The sequence below is a fragment of the Heloderma suspectum genome, chromosome 1 (genome assembly GCF_057233095.1).
Source record: "Heloderma suspectum isolate Gila_16-S chromosome 1, 16-S_ref, whole genome shotgun sequence".
Taxonomy (NCBI): domain Eukaryota; kingdom Metazoa; phylum Chordata; class Lepidosauria; order Squamata; family Helodermatidae; genus Heloderma; species Heloderma suspectum.
The window spans coordinates 327,453,824-327,473,689 of NC_139458.1; the positions used below are offsets into that span (position 1 = coordinate 327,453,824).

General features: G+C 41.7%; 1 protein-coding gene and 1 long non-coding RNA gene across 2 annotated transcripts in view; one reads left to right on the forward strand and one right to left on the reverse strand.

Moving 5' to 3' along the window:
• SLC35F1 (solute carrier family 35 member F1) overlaps positions 1-19,866 on the forward strand; it is a 348,917-nt gene that overhangs the window by 310,153 nt on the left and 18,898 nt on the right. The window contains exons 6-7 of the mRNA XM_084831493.1: positions 4,837-4,889; positions 8,427-8,581. Of these exons, the coding sequence (XP_084687619.1) occupies positions 4,837-4,889; positions 8,427-8,581 (208 nt within the window). The remainder of the gene's footprint in view (positions 1-4,836; positions 4,890-8,426; positions 8,582-19,866) is intronic.
• On the reverse strand, positions 9,469-17,666 carry LOC146359471 (uncharacterized). The gene is made up of 3 exons (XR_014787271.1): positions 17,549-17,666; positions 15,823-15,985; positions 9,469-10,767 (listed from the first exon to the last, which is right to left on the reverse strand). It is a non-coding gene; the product is annotated as an uncharacterized LOC146359471 (long non-coding RNA).

Sequence of the window (19,866 nt, forward strand, 5' to 3'; positions counted from 1 at the left end):
GTTGTAATTCTGCAAGCCACGGGCTTCCCCCTGAGCCTGCCAATACCTTCCTCTTGTGTGTGGATTTGATGGTGCTACATAAGCATCAGCACTCACAGCCTAAATATCAGAAATAGATGGGATGATGTTACTGCCTAGATCTGTACTTAGTCATAAGTTTAAATGTCTGAGACTATAAACAGGGCCTTCTATGTAACCGCAGTATAATTATTAGAGAGATTCATAGATGAAGCTGAATTTTTGCATGGGCTCCTTCAAACATTGCCACCATACCTTATATGTCCCCCAAACTCATGTGTAAAATTAATTATTGGGCTTGTCTGAGCATATGCCTTGTCAGGGCATAAGAATCCCCTGTGCCCAGTGGCAAGGATTTCTGAGGATGAATGCACAATTACAGCTGTGAAAGTTTGACTGATAAGGGAATTTATAATTAAAATGTACAAGTCATCACTGGATGATGTTGTTAAATTAGTTGCTATTCTGATTTTCATCAATTCCGGGAGAAATTAGAATCCAATTGAATCTAGTCTGGGCACTGTCCTGAGACAATTCTATATGGTAACTGTAAAGGCAGACAGGGTGCTATGTCTAGGCCAGCCACTCCTTCCCACTGCCACCACCTCCTCAGGTCCCCTTACACCTGAGACTTCGAGGAAACCTATCAGGTGCCCCAATGTACCCACCCAGATATTCCAGACTGGTAACCCAGTATATTTAGCACTTGACCCAACAGATAGAATTAGCAGCACAAAATAATGAGGTACAGTGTTTATATTTACAAGTTGTGGGTAAGGGAATGGAAAGAGTAATAAAAAAAACTTACAGAAAAAATACCCAAGAACCAATCCCTTGCTTGGAAACCCAATATAGATAAAACAACAAATCTACCTGGCCTAATCTACTTACTCCAAAGTAGGATCCTTTGTCTTGTAGCCAGAAGCCGAGACACTCCACCAGACCAGACAGAACATAAAGGACAAAAGCTGTATATTTCCCCCCAAGCTTTATACCATTCCAGCACTCCGATTCACCACTCCACGGGAGAAGGAGATGGCATCTTCACACCTCGCCAGCTGAAGCTAATTCCCCTGACAGGCCGAGATGGTTTATGGCCTTGAATTGAGATAAGAGTTCTGGCTGGCCTTGAGATTAGAGCTGTGCAGGGACCCCCCCACCAACCCACTTTAGAAGCCAATTCGGAGCTTCCAAATCGGCCGCGACCTGCCTTGGCCCGATCCAGAGCTGGGCCGACCTGCTTTGGTCTCCAGAGCTGAAGCGAGATCTGGACAGCCAAAGCAGACCACCCCCTGCCCAGCCATGCGAGCCCCCTGCTCCTCCTTACCTGGACCCATGGGGACCACCCACTCATGGAGGGAGTCACCTCTTCTTTTCCCGGTAATTAAATGTTGTGTAGGGGCCATCTACACAACATTACAGGCGTAAATGTCCCATTTACACCTGTAATGTTGCGTAGATGGTCCATTTACGGCCGCAATATATGCAACATTTAATTACCAGAAGAAGAATTGCCATTTTAAAAGAAAATGGCAACTCCCTCCATGATGGCGACGGCTGTGGGCTCTCTCCACGGGTCCAGGTAAGGAGCAGGGGACTCATGTGACTGGGCAGGCAGCTGTCTGGATCAGGCCGAAGTGCTTCTGATCGGTCTGACCCACTTCAGGACACTTCAGCCTGACCCCAAACCACTCTGGAACCGAACTGGTTTGGTCAGAATCATCCCGATCCGCTTCAGGATTCGAACTGAATTGGTACACAGCCCTACTTGAGATAACTCAGCTTCCTCCCTCCCAGGTGTCTCATGCTTGGAAATCTTGTTTACCAGATCCTGCCATCTACTGTCATAAAACAATAAAATTCTAACTGAAAAGAAATACCAACTTCTATTATCCCTTCACTCCCACTCTGGAACATGAAAGCAACAAGGCAGTCTACCTTACAACCTACTATTCTTTACTTTAACAACAGACTAGAAAGCAAACATTTTATTGTTGTTGCAAAGACTAGTGTGAGAGAGATTACTTGTATTGGTAATCCAAAGGATTTCATTGCCTTTACCTTAATCTTCTTTTTTTGGTAGCTTCATCCAAACAATCAGGAGAAAATTATAATGTATTTGTTACTGATGTATTGTTAATCCAATGCTTTGCACAAAATGATGAGATTATCCTGTGTGTTTAAATATGTATGAGACATACATCTATTTGCCTCTTTTCTCCTAATATCTGGAGGAAAACAAAGATGGATTTTTGCCACCAAGCAAAATTAACACAAAAGGGATAATACGAAAATTGGCCCTAGATCACTTAAATTCGGTAAAGGGTGTCCAGAAACAGTAGCAGCCTTGCAAAATAGGGACAGTAATAATATTGTTATTGACAGTAATAATGTATTTCTATTTTTTATTTAATCAATTTATATACTGCTTACCATATCTAAAAACAAAATTACAATGCATCATAATAAATACAAGAACTCATCAGTTAAAATGTTTAAAACATTTAAAACTAAAAAGAAAAACACAGTAAGTGCTACATTATGTAGTATTAGTTATATGGTGACCTAAAATGTTCAAATGCGGAAAAGAGAATGAAATCCTCTGGATGTACCAATAAATTTCACCCTCTCATTCTGGAGCCATCTACAGTGAAGACATGGAGGGGGTAACAGAGCCATGGTTGCTAGTCCTGTCCCCTGTGTTGCCATGCCTGCCAACTCTGCCCCCTGACCTCCATGCAAAATCCAAAGGGGGATCCTTCATTTATACTTCTAACTATATGTGCATAAGCTCCCCATTCAGACCTGCCATCGAATGTGTGGAAGTTGGGAGTGAAGCTGGGGTCATGATGATATGGGGGCAGGGCAAATTGGTCAGCTTTCTCCTCTATGGATTCACTGAAGGATAATTTCTGAAGAGGACTTAAGAGTCCCTCATAGCAGGTCCATAATATTATTAGTATTCCTATTTTGAAGACTGGGAGGTGACACTGAGAAAAAAAGTGGTGTTATCAACATGATATTCGAAACAGGGATTTCAGGGTTCATGGTCCAAAACTAGGGGGGAAACAAAGGTCGTCACAATGCTACAACTCTTTCCACTGAGAGAGTGGAAAAGATCCAATTGTGGATTGTAAGTCCACAAAGATCCCTGGAGGCTGCACTTATTTGACCCAAATGAGTAACTGTTTATATACAAATCTACAAATTGGTGGGCTTGGTAGCCAGTAGTACTTTTTCCTAGCCAGCTGGAATATATAAAATGTGTTTCTGAGAGGATGTCGCAATGCTTTTCTCTTTCCACTGAGCAAGTGCAGCCTAAGAATAGACCTGCTGGATCAGACCAAAGGTTTCTCTTGTCTAGCATTCTGTTCCTACAGTGGCCAGCCAGATGCCTGTGGGAAGCCCACAAGGACATGAGCACAATAGCAGCCTCCCACTCATGTTCCCCAGCAAATGGCACACAGAGGAATACTTTCTCTGATATTGGAGGTAACATATTGCCATCATGACTAGTAGCCACTGATAGCTTTATTCTCTATGGATGTGTCTAATACCCTTTTATAGCTGTACATGTTGGCACCCATCACTACATCTTGCGGTAAAAAATGCCGCAGTTTGATTATTCATTGTGTGAAGAAGTACTTCTTTTTATCGGTCCTGAATCTCCCACCATTCAGCTTCATTGGATGATCCCAGATTCTAGCATTACATGAGAGGGAGAAAAAATCCCTATCCACTTTTGCCACACCATGCATAATTTTATACACCCCTAGCACATCGCCCCATACTCACCTTTCTTTTTAAGCTAAACAGCCCTAAACATTGTAATGTTTCTTCATAAGACAGTTGTTCCATCCTCTTGTTCATTTGGGCTGCCCTTTCCTGCACCTTCTCCAGCTCTACAATATCCTTTTTGAGGTGCGATTAAGAACTGCACACAGTATTCCAAGTGTGGTCACACCATAGATTTGTATAAGGGCTTTATCATATTGGTGGCTATTTTCAATTCCTTTTCTAATGATCCCTGACATGAAAGTTGCCCTTTTCACTGGGTAGACATTTTAATTGAACTATCCAAGATCCTTTTCCTCATCAGTCACTGCCAGCTCAGACCTGATCAGCATGCAAAGCTGGGGAGGGGGGTTGCCCCACATATGCTTGCTTACATTGAATCGCATTTGCGTTTTTGATGCCCATTCCCCCAGTTTGGAGTGATCCTCTGCTCAACCTCAGTTGAAATCAGTGGAGATTACTTTTGTATAAGCATGTATAGGATCAGCTGCACATTCATGTTAATGAACTGATCAAAGTATGATGTATACTGAGAAAACCTGATCTCAACCTCCTCAGTTTTGATGCATAATTACATTACATTATGTCTCTTCCATGATGTCCATTTCTATGCAATCAGTCAGTTCTTGCCTGTGATTTATTTGGATTTGTCTTTGCTGAAGAGAAGCTTAAAATAAAATATAATTGACATAAATATGTTATTAATATTTCAGTTGGAGAGCTGTTAACACACATAATAGATGCCAGTATATCATAGAGGGTGCAGCTTTAGGCAGATAGCCCACTTTCATTAAACCATCTCAAAATTGTGTTAGTGATTCTTATTGCTCTGCAAATTACCTTTTAAACATAAGAGATAAAAGACAGAGTGGACTGAACAGATTTGACAGCATTTAGGCTGTGCAAGAGTTTTCCCAAGTCTGTAGTTACAAACCTGTTTATCTTACTTTAGGGAGGAAACTGGAAATAATTTGAATTTCCATTATCAAACTTTATCTTTACTTTTTGTTTCCCCCACCCCAGTGCCATAATGGAACACAAGGAGTTGTTAAAAGTTCCCTGGGATTGGCAAATAGGTAAGAATGCAAGTTGCTGCATTAATGGTTACTGTTGAAAGATGAAGTAATGTTTGGGATGCATGCTGCTATTGCTGAATAGGCAATGTTCTAACATCCCTATGTAGTACTATCTAATATCTGAAACAACTGTACCTTGTAACGTTATCTTCACAGGAGCCATATATTGAACTGAGCAGAGACTGAAAGGCTGGCAAACTCTGACTCTTCCCACTTGAGCTGGGAAATGGGCAAAGCACTCTTTAACTCCAATCTCACCACTACTGAACAGCAACAAAAACTTTGGCAAAGTTCTCTTTTAGGCACTCAGCTGCTCACTTGTATCAAAGAATTCAATGAAAGTGAGTGGCTGAGATGCATAATATGTGGAGGGCTCTTCCAAAGCTCTTCCTTGGGATCACCACTATGCTGGGGATTAGATGGGAAGTTCACTGGCATCAGATTGAGATTATGGGCCACCAGTTCCCTCTCCATGTTCTAAATCATCTTATATAGTCTCTGTTCTATATAGAGTTTAGATACAGAATAAGCATAAACATTTCATAAAAAGATGGCCTGACAGCAGAGTGTGATAATAAACCAGTAGGAGTTAACACTTCCAAAACTAGCATTAAGAGATGGATTTTCACAGCTGCTATCGAAGAAAGAAAGAAAGAAAGAAAGAAAGAAAGAAAGAAAGCTTTAGATGTCCCAGTTGCCCAAAACCTTTACTGCAGGAAGACGCTTATGTATGAAAATGGCAAATTGCTTCCAAAAAGACAAGTTGGTAGATGAACAATGCTGGTCTTCCCTCCTCCAGTATTAAAGATGTCATGCACAATGAAATTCACACTGAATTTCTCTTTGTGCTAAACCAAATATACCCTTTTCAATTTGAGAAACTCATTTATGGGCAAAGGCATTGCTCTGCTAAGCAAATAATTTTCTCTATAAGAATCAGCATCTAGGTACGACATTTGCAATAAAAATGGCTTTTCATATTTGTAATGGCAGAGTAATCTAAGAACAAGATATGAATGAACGCTGGATAATGTAAAATGGCGAATTGAGCACAAATGGTTCTTCTTACGCGGGGTGAGATAATGTGTAGATAATGTGTCAACAACTCCCTGTTAACCTACTTTTGGATTGAACATCAAAAGCAGCAGGTTAAAAAGCACTCCAAGTCAACTGGTGACAGAGGGGATCCCTGAGCAGTGGAGTTCTAATAAGCTACATGGCAGACCATTGCTCCCCTTGGGCTTTCACTAATCATTTCCTCTAATTATCCCAAAACCTTAATAGAGCAATGCACAACTGCCATGAGGCTCTGCCACAAGAAGTCTTAGCAGTTTTACAGTGTGGCTCCAGAACCAAACAACAAATCAATATGAGGCAGAGTTGCTCTCTTTCATCAAGCATTGGGGAGTTTTAAGAGTCTTCTGGGGCTCATTTCCCTTTTTAAGGAGAGAGGCAAAAAATGATGTTTTGTGGTGTAAGTTTACAAATTTACTGGATAAGCTGACAGCAGCAGCTGGAAGCCAAGTTTTTCAGACAGAAATCCTGCAGCTCCAACATGCCTGCAAATAGTTTTCTTATCAAGCACCTTTTGTCAGGTTCACCTTCTTTAGCAAAAGCGTACACCTCACCAAAACAGTTAAAGTGGGTTTGGCAAGGCTTGTTAAAACTCTATGACTGTGTTTGCACATCACACTTAATGTGTATGAGCAAGAACAAGTTGCAGTGAGCCTCAAGCTTCGGCGTTTTCCCTTTCCCTTCTTCCTCCCACATGGCCAAGAAGAGGAGTTTGGGAGTTTTCACTTCCGTGTTTAGGTCTGAAGTTTGCTTGTTTGAAACTAACCATAGTTAATTATAAACATAGTTTGTTGTTTCAGATGACACAGCAAGCTATGGTTAACCAAAAGCAAAAGTGTCCAAGTTCCTCCAGATGGGAGAAGAGGGGAAGAGCATGGGACTCCAAGGCTTGCTGCAGTTCATTCCTGCTTGTGCACCATGGTTTAGCGTGATGTATGAATGCAGGCTAAGACTACACAAAGAGATGAAGAAGAAATCTGTTTGTAGGTCAGGGACAGGGAATCTCCAGCCCACAGGTTATTTCTGACCTGTGGCACCTCCCCATCACCACACCAAAGGCCCAGCAAAGACCCCCTCCCCTCCCCGAAGCCCTGCCTCTTGGGAAAGGTAAGGGAAGCCAGGTACCACGTCACAGCGCTTGGAGCATAATAAAGTGGCAGTTCCCAAAGGCTTCTCTTGCCTCTCATTTTTTCCATTGGGAAAGATGAGATATGTGAGAAAAGCCAGCTTCATTGGGACCCACTGCCTCAAGGCACCCAGAGCAGCTTAAAGTGGCAGTTCACAAAGGAGCACCCCACCCCCCCGCTTATCACCACTGCTCAGCCATTGCCCAAGCAGCTGAGCCGTTGGTTGGGTCGGGATCCCAGAGAGGGGAGTTTAAATCTCTCCTCCCTGAGATCTCCTCTCTCATTGTGCTGTGTTGTGTGTGAATGGGATATGTGCATGTGCTTTGGCTCCACCCACCAGCAGAATGCAGCCCCCAATCACTTTTCCGTGAGGGAATGCAACCCTCAGGGGAACAGAAGGGTCCCCACCCCTGCCATAGGTGCACCTTCATGCATCCAAGTTCTTTACTAAAACAGTATCAGTGCTTGGTAAACCTTCGTGAGAAGTGGCCAAAGATCATGAGTTAATTCTTGTGTTTAGGAAACAAGTGGTGATGATACCAAATTCTGCTAATTATACAGATGATTTTCAAAGGGGGTCGGTTATCATTTGTTTGCTGTAAAATGTGCCACTGTAGCAAATGTGCTTGTTTAGTTGCCTACCAAGATACACAAAACGTGAAGGATATTCTATAATATGCTCATTTTATTATTTTTACTTAAAATCTATATTATCCTTCTCCACAGCAAAATGGTGCTTATTCCCAAGCAAATGTGTTTACTATAGAAGGAAAGTCCATTTTATTCCTGTCATCCTGTATGAATTAATCAGTTTAAAATGTGAAACTAGTCATGGTCAAAGTATTTGTTTTGTCTTTTTTTATCAGGGTTGGCAAACTGTTTGTTTGCTCTAATGTACTGGGAATGCAAAAGCAGTTGAAAAGTATGGAATGGAGGTGGCCGGGTGAGGGGAGAAGATAAATGTTAGTTGGGTGCTTCACAATGGAAGCAATAAGCATGATTGTCTAAAGGAGGAGGAGCCATCAGACCATCAAGTCTAGGATCTAAAAGTACTTTGCTGAACCACTGAGTGTCCCTGTGCACCAAACTCAGTAAAATCTTCTCTGTTAATGGAAAGAATAGAGCCATCTTCATTTTGTATCTACACAAATTGATGTGGCAGTCCCCTATGCCACCTCACACACCACCTTTATCCCAAAGATCGCAAAGAAATCTTAGTCCTCTTCCAAATACTGCAGAGTGCTTATTTTTTATCTCAGCAGAAAATGTGCCTTTCAGCCAGGTTGTGAAAGATAGTACTAATTGTTTTCTTTCTCCTGGTTCTTTCTTCTCCCAGGATTGCTGTATGTTGGCTTTAGTGCCTGTATGTTTGGCCTCTACAGCTTTATGCCTGTGGTCATTAAGAAAACTAGCGCTACAGCAGTCAACCTCTCTCTCCTTACAGCAGACTTGTACAGTCTTTTCTGTGGATTCTTTCTCTTCTACTACAAGGTAAATAGAGCAGATTGTGTATTTGAATAATTGATGACTCTCTCGCCAACAGATTGTTAATGCAGGAAAATCAATATAGTGCAGGGGTGTTGGGGGAAATGACACAATCACCACACTGCTTTCACTCCAGCATTTATATACTTCACATTTTCTTGGAAAGCACTAGCCCATCTCACATAAAATTCATTCTTTAACTCTGGTATCCCTTATGGAGATGTACACTACCATTGTTCACTGTCACACAGGTGAGCTGTGCACAGCAGATGAGGGACTGTCTACTGGAAGGAGGTGGTGTGAAACTTTCCAAGCCCAGGAACCATAACTTAGGAACTAGAATAAAAATTAGGTCTGTTCCAAACATTCACCAGTTTCAATGTTCAGGTCAAAAATAACAATTTTAGTGGGGCTGAAATATTTCCAAAAAAGCAGTGTGAATATACACATTTTAAAAAAAATTATATGGTGCCATTATTTCCCTGGTTGGTGCTATTTCAGTGTAATTCTCTCCACACATCTGAACCTTCTTTTTCCTCCCTGAATTTGTCATGTTGGTGATTTTAGCTAATTACAGATCACATAATGAATGGGACGTTGTCATATGTAACACTACGTAACCAGTCAGACTTGACTACATTATGGTGTTACTGAGGGCAAGTGAAGTTGGTTGAACGTTAGAGCATTAAGGGGCAATATAAATGAGTTGGCAAACACTTAGACGTGAAAATCACCAATAAATGATACAGTTCCTTGGAACTGTTCCCAGCCTCCCCGCCCCAAACAAAAGTAGACAAATGAACCCCAAAAATGGTAAACAACACAAAAATGAATAGTTTTGGCTTAGCCCTAATAGGCATAATAAAATAGACTGAATACATTTATCCAACTCTGTGTCGAAACTAGTGAGACTCTTTGCTTATTCGTTTATTTTAAAATTTAATACTCGACATATTCAATTAGAAATCTAAAGCAGTGACATCAACTAAAAACCCCTTATATAAGTTCCAATGAAGTCAGGGCAAAAACAAAATTCAAAATTGCTATCTAAAAGTTGCATAATGCATTCATGATATATACTATGTATCACTGTATAGTTGATACACTGTAACTATGTATAGTTGGAAGCTTTTATTTGCCTACGAAAGCTTATTTTTACAAGAATTAATGGGCTTGCCTGAGAACATCACAGCCATGGCAGCGATACCCTGCTTTACAGTCATCTTGATACTGTTGTTACCCACCTTTTCCTACCAGCAACCCTGTTGGTGGTGGAAACGGTGAGATGTGGTCTCATACAGTAGTGGGATGAGTGAGGAAGAAAAATGCTGACCCCAAACTAGTGTGTGGTGCCTCCAGTCCACCAGGACTCTTGTTCCCTAAAAAGGGATGAGGGACAACCAAGTGAGCAACTTAAAAACAAGAACTAGGATTTATTTAACAAGGAAGAGGGGGGGAGGAAACAAATCAAGCATTCAAATTAAGGAATAACTTAAAGTAAGTCTTTAGAACACTAACATAGAAGGAATATAAAATATACAACCCACAAAGGCAGGTGATTTTGTAAAACCTGTCGCAAACTATGCAGTCCTGGACTCGAAGTACTTCCGTTACTGGCAGTTGGTTGACTGGTGCTGGTTGAATGCTGCTGCTGCTGCCTTTCCTGTTTTTTTCTTCTTCCTCAGCCTCCTCAGGACCTCCCTTTTCTGTCTCTGCCTCTTCACAGTTTCTTCTTCAGAACCCTCCATTAAAAATCTCTGTCTCTTTCTTTCTCCTCCCCTTCTGTTCCGAATCTATCCTACAGTTCCCTCAGAATATCGTTAGAGTGGCTCTTTGGGTCAAAAAGTGTGGAGAGCCTGACATTCCACCAGAGGGGCTAAATTGCACACGGTTACACAGTGCTACACAACAATGCAATCTGAATCAGGGCCTTCTAATATTTTGAAACCGTATTCCAATTTAACATGCTAATCATTACTTTATAGCCTTTAACTTCCATAGCAATTTTTTAAAAAAATTCTAGATTTCTTTAATCTGAGCCAGAGAAGAATATTGGCGGGGGGGGGGGGTAGTTGTGACTAAATTAAATTCCATTTATTTCAGTGGGTCTACGCTTAAATACGACTAAATCTGTATCCAACTCCAAGTTTTCACATCCTGGTTTTCAGATAATCATGGTTCAGGCGTAATACCTAGCCATGGTTAAGGAAAAGAAACCATGGTTAAGGAAAAGAAACCATGGTTAAGCATGTCTGCATAGAATCTATATAAGGCAATTTCTAGGTTACTACAGCTGATCAAAGCATGGCAGAGTTAGAATTTTCTATTGAAAACCTGATGTTGTGGATTGCAGGTAAATTAACATGACATTTGCAAGTTATAAATAACACGTGTTGAAATGTCTTTCTTTTTCTCCGATTTGACTTTTTGTTAATTGAGTTTGTAATTTTATATATGCAGGCCTGTAGTTTGATTTTGTTTCCCTGGCATTGTTTTTATATGAGGAAGGCAAGCTTTTAAAGTGTCCCCAATTACTTTAAGCATCACACATTAGTATTAAATGGCCTATATTAATTATCCTGCTAAGGTCTGTTTACTCTGCATGATTTCCACCTGTTCTGTTTTCAGCCCACCAGCACCCCTTCTTAGCTACACTTATCCCTTTTGTTTTATAGCAGATTGACCACTGGGCAAAAGCCTCTCTTCAGTGGAAAGTAAATGGCTTTATGCTAAATTAGAATCATCTGAACATTTTAGTACCTCTTGCAGAACATAATTTTATGATGCTTTCAAGTTTCTGCTGTGATTTCCCCCTGTCTGTGCTGCTACTTTTATCATCTGACAGCTTTATTGCATCTACAGCAGTAAATCTCTGGAAATCAAAGGAAATGCAGGAAACTAGCCTTACTGAGTTTTAGAGCTTTGGAAACTAAATGGAGGAGGGGAAAAACATCTCAAATGTTTTGTTAGGATCTCACTTTCCTGTATCATGGGGCTGCATCACCTTGAAATACATTTAGAGTGGAGCTTCCATCAAGATGTATGATGTGCCCCACATATCTCAACACCCTAGGCCAGCTTTCCCCCATCTGGTGACCCCAGATGTGTTGGACTCGAACTTCCAGAATCCTCTAGCCAGCAACCACAGCTGGAGGGCACTAGGGTGGGGGAGACTGCCCTATGCTGTACTGATTCAGAGATTCTGGGCTCTAGTAAATCAGAAATATGGCATTATGAATCACAAGCCGCTCTAATGGACTTACTAAAATGCAGAGAGTTAATCTCATTTGTTGTTGTTGTTGTTGTTCAGTCGTGTCCGACTCTTCGTGACCCCATGGACCATAGCACGCCAGGCCTTCCTGTCCTGCGCTCTCTCCTGGAGCGTGCTCAAGTTCATATTCATTGCATCCGTGATGCTATCTAGCCATCTCATCCTCTGCCGTCCCCTTCTCCTTTTGCCTTCAGTCTTTCCCAGCATCAGGGTCTTTTCCAGGGAGTTTTCTCTTCGCATTAGGTGGCCAAAATATTGGAGCTTCAGCTTCATTATCTGTCCTTCCAATGAGCACTCAGGGTTGATTTCCTTTAGGATGGACTGATTTGACCTCCTTGCAGTCCAGGGCACTCGTAAGAGTCTTCTCCAGCACCACAGTTCGAAAGCATCCATTCTTCGGCGCTCAGCCTTCCTTATAGTCCAGCTCTCACAGCCATACATTACTACTGGGAAAACCATAGCTTTGATTAGATGGACCTTTGTCGGCAAGGTGATGTCTCTGCTTCTTACTATGCTGTCTAGGTTGGCCATAGCTTTCCTCCCAAGGAGCAAGCGTCTTTTAATTTCAGGGCTACAGTCACCGTCTGCGGTGATCTTGGAGCCCAAGAAAGTAAAATCTGTCACTGCTTCCATTTCTTCCCCTTCTATATGCCAGGAAGTGATGGGGCCAGATGCCATGATCTTTGTTTTTTTAATGTTGAGTTTCAAACCAGCTTTTGCACTCTCCTCTTTCACCCTCAACAAGAGGCTCTTTAGATCCTCTTCGCTTTCTGCCATTAGGGTGGTATCGTCTGCATATCGGAGGTTGTTGATAATTCTCCCAGCAATCTTAATTCTGACCTCTGATTCATCCAACCCGGCATTTCTCATGATGTACTCTGCATATAAGTTAAATAAGCAGGGTGACAATATGCAGCCTTGTCGTACTCCTTTCCCAATTTTGAACCAATCGGTTGTTCCATGTCTGGTTCTTACTGTTGCTTCTTGACCCTCGTACAGGTTTCTCAGGAGACAGGTAAGGTGGTCTGGTACTCCCATCACTTTAAGAATTTGCCACAGTTTGTTGTGATCCACACAATCAAAGGCTTTAGCGTAGTCAATGAAGCAGAAATAGACGTTTTTCTGGAATTCTCTTGCTTTCTCCATGATGCAGCGAATGTTGGCGATTTGATCTCTAGTTCCTCTGCCTCTTCTAAACCCAGCTTGTACTTCCGGTAGTTCTCGGTTCGCATACTGCTGAAGCCTAGCTTGTAGGATTTTGAGCATCACCTTGCTGGCATGTGAAATGAGCGCAATTGTGCGGTAGTTTGAACACTCTTTGGCGTTGCCCTTCTTTGGAATTGGAATGTAAACTGACTTTTCCAGTCTTGTGGCCACTGTTGAGCGTTCCAGATTTGTTGGCATATTGAATGCAGCACTTTAACAGCATCATCTTTTAGGATTTTAAATAGCTCGGCTGGAATACTGTCATCTCCGCTAGCTTTGTTGTTAGTAATGCTTCCTAAGGCCCACTTGACTTCACTCTCGAGGATGTCCGGCTCAAGTTCAGTGACCGCACTATCATGGCTATCAGGGACATTCAGATCTTTCCTGTATAGTTCTTCTGTGTATTCTTGCCACCTCTTCTTAATCTCATCTGCTTCTGTTAGGTCCCTGCCTTCTTTGTCCTTTATCATGCCCGTCTTTGCACAAAACGTTCCCTTGAGATCTCCAATTTTCTTGAAGAGATCTCTAGTCTTTCCCATTCTGTTGTTTTCCTCGATTTCTTTGCATTGTTCATTTAAGAAGGCCTTCTTGTCTCTCCTTGCTATTCTCTGGAACTCTGCGTTCAGTTGGGTATATCTTCCCCTTTCTCCCTTGCTTTTCGCTTCCCTTCTTTCGTGAGCTACTTGTAAAGCCTCCTCAGACAGCCACTTGGCTTTCTTGCATTTCTTTTTCTTTGGGATGGATTTCGTTGCTGCCTCCTGAACAATGTTACGGACCTCCATCCATAGTTCCTCAGGCACTCTGTCTATCAAGTCTAATCCCTGAAATCTATTCCTCACCTCCACTGTATATTCTTCAGGGATATGATTTAGGTCATACCTGAACGGTTTAGTGGTTTTCCCTACGTTCTTCAATTTCAGCCGAAATTTTGCAAGAAGCAGCTCATGATCTGAGCCACAGTCAGCTCCAGGTCTTGTTTTTACTGACTGTATGGAGCTTCTCCATCTTTGGCTGCAAAGGACATAATCAATCTGATTTCGATATTGACCATCTGGTGATGTCCATGTGTAGAGTCGCCTCTTGTGCTGTTGGAAAAGAGTGTTTGCTATGATCAGCATGTTCTCTTGGCAAAACTCTATTAGCTTTTGTCCTGCTTCATTTTGTACACCAAGGCCATGCTTGCCTGTTATCCCGGTGATTTCTTGACTTCCTACTTTAGCATTCCAGTCCCCTATGATGAAGAGGACATCTTTTTTTGGTGTTAGTTCTAGAAGGTGTTGTAGGTCTTCATAGAACCGATCAACCTCAGCTTCTTCGGCCTCAGTGGTTGGGGCATAGACTTGAATTACTGTGATGTTGAATGGTTTGCCTTGGATTCGTACTGAGATCATTCTATCATTTTTAAGATTGTACCCCAGTACTGCTTTTCCCACCCTTTTGTTGACTATGAGTGCTACTCCCTTTCTTCTAAGGGATTCTTGCCCACAATAGTAGATATGATAGTCACCTGAATTAAATTCGCCCATGCCTGTCCATTTTAGTTCGCTGATTCCCAAGATGTCGATGTTCAATCTTGCCATCTCATGTTTGACCACCTCCAGCTTACCTTGATTCATTGATCTGACATTCCAGGTTCCTAAACAATATTGTTCTTTACAGCATCGGATTTTCTTTTCACCACCAGACACATCCACAGCTGAGTGTCCTTTCGGCTTTGGCCCAGCCGCTTCACTCTTTCTGGCGCTACTTGGAAATACCTTCTGCTCTTCCCCAGTAGCATATTGGACACCTTCCGACCTGAGGGGCTCATCTTCCGGCGTCATCTCTTTTAGCCTTGTGATACGTTCCATGGGGTTTTCTTGGCAAGAATACTGGAGTGGGTTGCCATTTCCTTCTCCAGTGGACCACATTTTGTCAGAACTCTCTGCCATGACCTGTCCGTCTTGGGTGGCCCTGCACGGCATAGCTTATGGCTTCACTGAGTTACACAAGCCCCTTCGCCACAACAAGGCAGTGATCCATGAAGGGGGTTAATCTCATATTTTCTATCAAAACATAATGTGTTGGAGTTTACACTTTGAAATGGAATGGGGTTTACACTTTGAATTAGAATGCAAGTGGCATTTCTTTTCTTTTATAAAATGCTAAAAAATGATTGGGAACAATGAACTTCCATGTAGCTGAAGTTTTAATCAATAATAATTGATCTTGAAAGCATGCTTCTAATGACCAAAGGCAGCCTATTATCAATCTTCTCCCGCATAGCAGGACCACAGTAGTAAGTTCTGCATTTGCTATAGCAGTTTATTGGTAGTTTTTGCTAGAACTGTCCTCAGAAAGGCTCCCACCACAGCAGGATTCAGACGTCACCAGCTGTAGTTAGGTGTTAAATTCCCAGTAGCAGATCTAACCATAATTCTTGGCATCCCTTGGGGGAAAGTGGACAGTATGGACAAATCAAAGTAACTACTTCTGTCCTTTGGGACAGAATAATAAGTGGGTTGCTCTTTTCAAAAACAGAAGCCTTATTTTTTTTGTTTCTCCAATCAAGAGAGTAATGAATACCCACTACTTTCTTCCCAGCATGAGGGTAAAACATAGGGAACGCTGGACTGTAATTCCCACTGTAGTAGCAGTGTGTATAGAAGTGAAGTATTTTGTTGCTGAAATTAGACTACAGCTGTTTGAAAAGGCCAGTGTGGACATATCAGTTTCCATTCTCTCTCATGGCCTTTCACATTTCAGACTTTAATCCACTCATTATTCTTACCACAGTAAATACTGTCACGTCCTGTTTTGCTAGTCTCCTTGTTCTTTTCCATATAACTAAAATAGTTTTGTCTCATCACTGCAATCTATGCGATCCTTCTGTTCAGGCAAGATCCTGCATTCAAATAACTGTGGGCCCTTCCAGTTCAGGCATTCACTTCTCCCTACAGTGAAGAGAGTGAGGGAAGGGTTTGGGGGGAGGAGGAGAGAGAGTGAGAAAGGAATCTGAGGTAAAGAAAGGAATAGCAAACAGACCCCATGTCTCAACATAATAAATTAAGGACATACATGTCACCATTCCTCATTGACTGCAGGAAGGCTCATTGCCCATTCTGCTGTACATATTAATTTTTAGTCTCTCCAGTGCAATTCTAGCTTTCATGCTAGCAAAGTTTTTATCAGACAAATTTAGTGGCCATTTTTCTCCGTGTTCATGTTAATTCAGGCTTCTTAGGTTCTTATGCTTTTCATTTGCAAACCATATGCTGAATTTTAGTTATTCTAAGAAAATTATATTCCCATTAGATTATATAAGCAGTTTATCTCACATTCTCTACTAGTAGAGCAATGCATTCTGAACCAGACAGCTCAGTCACGCTGTACTAAGTCATTAACCAGCAAGCCAACTACAATAAATTATATTATATACTGGCAAGATTACTCATTCTGTTTAATCTTAGATTTAGCAGTTATTTTGAATATAGCATTTTAATAATTCAAACCATTTGGATGGAATATATGGAAAAAGAAAAAGCTTCCATTTCTAATATAAAGTAAGGAGATAAAATTGTTGCAAGAGTAGCAGAAATGCACAAACAGATGAAGTATGAACACCTCAAAGTATTATAGCACCATAAATGTTTCCAGGCCGAACTAGATGAGATGCTATTCACACCATTAGCAATTCCATGAATGGCTTTTAAAAAGTAAATTCGGGGGGGGGGAGCAATCTAGGTGTGGGGATAGGGTTTGTAATCCTTTGTTCCTCACTGCAGTCCCAATCTAGTTCGGCCCCACAGGCTGCTATTTGCTCTGGGAGGTGGGAGAGGTTCCCATTTGCTCCATCGGGGGCTTTTCCCTCAATGCAGATAGCAAGTGTGGGGTGGGTGGATTAGGCCTACAATGATGGGCAAAAGGTTAAAGCCCCCTACCCACAAATCCAGATATGTCCCAATCCAGATATGGTTCCCATGCCCGCAATCTACTTTTAAAAAGCCATTCATGGGGTTGATAAATGCATGAATGACATTGCACCAAGTCTGGCTCTTAGATGCTGCTCAGGGGAGAATGAGAACTTACAAAATACATGGGGTTGCTGATGAAAGCAGCAGCCCTGTGTCTTGTTCGTCCCATCTCTTCTCATAACATCTGGGGATATGGAACCCATGTCATGATGTCATCACAGTGAGTTCCACCACACACACACACACACACAGTAGCCAATAGAGTGGTCAGGTGGTATAGACACTGCTGAGCTAAATAGACCAATGATCCGACTCGGCATAAGACAGTTTCCTGTATTCCTCTTATACAGTGCAATTGGAATGGCTGACAACATTTTATACTGTCCGTTTGATCGACAGAATATATGCCTGTTGTTCTCCCAGTCAGCATCACAGAGATGAGCCAGTAACTCCAGAGTGGAACCCATAAGTGCCAAAATACACATTGCGTGTAACCTGAGCAGGATGGCTACCTCACTCAGAATCTTCTAGAAACATGTTTACCTCTCCAAAATGGGTCTAGAATTCCATAGGACAGGGGTGCTGAACTTCATGCAGGCCTGCAGCTAAATCCAGCCCACCTGGGATCCAAATCCAGTCCTCCAGGATCCTCCTGATGCCCACCCCCTTTCCCTGACCACTGATCATGTGATGAGGAGCTAGACCTCAGCGCCACCTAGTGGCTATATAAAAAAACATATGGAAGACTCAGATAAGGGGGAAAAGGAGGAGGGAAGGGGCGGAGAAGGAAGCATGTGTAAAGGGAGTCCATCTGATCCTGCATTTAAAAGGGAAGCAGAAAGCCTCTTTTTAAATGTGGGGTTTTATGCTGGTATACTGATGCTCCTGGGCTGTGCTTGGGCCCCCTTTTCTCACAATTTTGTGAATTGATCTGTGAGAGGGTCAGGCATATAGATGCCCATGTCTGATTATCATCTATGTCCTTACAATTGCATAATATTTTCAAAAGTGATGATTTCAGGTAGTTGTGAATGACACCCATTTACTACTCAGCATGTCTGTAAAATTGTGAGGTGTACATAAATGTCCAGGTATGGACCTAACTAAGGCTTTGAATTGCTCTCAATCAATTCACAACCAAGTTAGAATAGGGAAGGAATCAATCAAACTTCCAAGCATCACATTAAATATTGAAGAAAATAGTTTGCAAGGCATGGGAATTTAGATGCATTTTTCAGCCGAGTCCCTTGTCATCCTTTTTGCTTTTCTTTGTGAAACAGAGACAGCAGCTAAAACTATACCACAGTGTCCTTTTGGTGACAGTGTAGGAATGCAAAGTAATCCTTCAAGGAGGGCAAGTGCTGATAAATAAAATGTTTTTAAAGACAGCCTTCACAATTGTACAGGAAAACCAGTATTGAGAGACATCTGTATTATCAAAGGACAGCTTATATTTCTCCAGAGGTGTCATCTTTAATTAATGCTGCTTTTCATTTTAATTTACCATTCTTAAATCCTCAGCCAGTGAACTCTAAAATAATTTATAATCAACATTTCTGGACTATTATCAAAATGTACAGTATAAATAGGCTGCAACTGCAAATAGGCTGCAAATGCAAAAAAATAACATAGTATATTCATCTCCAGGATGTCTCTTTCCCTTTTCAGATGCTAATATTTCATAAATATTTACTGCTTGGAACATAGAAATATTAGCTAAGGCCCTGTCAGTATGAAGGATGGCAAGTGTTGTCAAGTTCCCCTCTTGACAGATCTTCCCTACCCTCATAATGGATTTAAGCCATTTATGTCTGGAGTCAGAAGGAACTACCCACTTCTTTTATCAGTCATTGGATCCTTGTGGGTCTTTCCACCTACTCTGCTTTCCTTGATGCCATTGCCTGATCTGCTGTGATCCCATGTTACTCTTCCAAAAGTAGTTGCCATTGGCTCAGCTGGTCTGATGTTAAAGAGGATTTTGACCCAATCTGTACTTGAGCCCCAATCTGGATTGGGACCCTGGCATGGGGGTATGGGGGCTTTAACCCTTACACACACACACACACACACACACACGTGTGTGCGCACGCATGCACACACATGCTATGGGGCCTATGCCTGCCATTTCTGTTGCTAAATAGTGATCCATTTGTTTAATATAAATTTGAAGGCATACACAAACACCCATGATTTGTATTGGGCCTATAGCAGGAGGGAAGGACTAAAGCCCCCAACTCCCATGCTAAGGTCCTGATCCAGATCAGGGGCCCTGCACCTCATCTAGAATAAAAAACAAAACAAAGTAAGGTCTGTTTTGGCCCTCAGAATTTTGATGCCAAGGTTCAGAGTTATAGCACAAGTATAATGGTATGATTTTAGATCCCTCACTTTTTTCAGGAAAGCATATGATTGATAAGAATGAATTAATAATGACAGTGGAATTCTGCCCTTTGACACTGCACAGTGGTATATCAAATCTTAGAGATTTGTTATTGTATATACCATGGACTTCACTTTTGAAAATCAATAGGTAATTGATGAAAGAGCTGCAGTTGCATTTTTCTCTCTCCCATTTTTGTGTAGAAAAAAAAATGAATTTACCAACATGAGTGAAATGCTACAGAGACAACAAAATATTACAGCTCAGGCACACGTCCTTTTAGTGTATTGAAGATCTGAGACTACATGAGCATTTGTAGACACTTGCCTCTGTTCAGTGGCCTTATATATTTAGAACATTGACATCTCTGACACAAGTTATTCAATTCAATTCGCCTTTGTTCAAGCAGATGATGGATGAAAGCATTAGTGCATCCAGTCCTGTGAAGGGTTACAGCAGGGGTGCAGAACCTCAGGCCTGA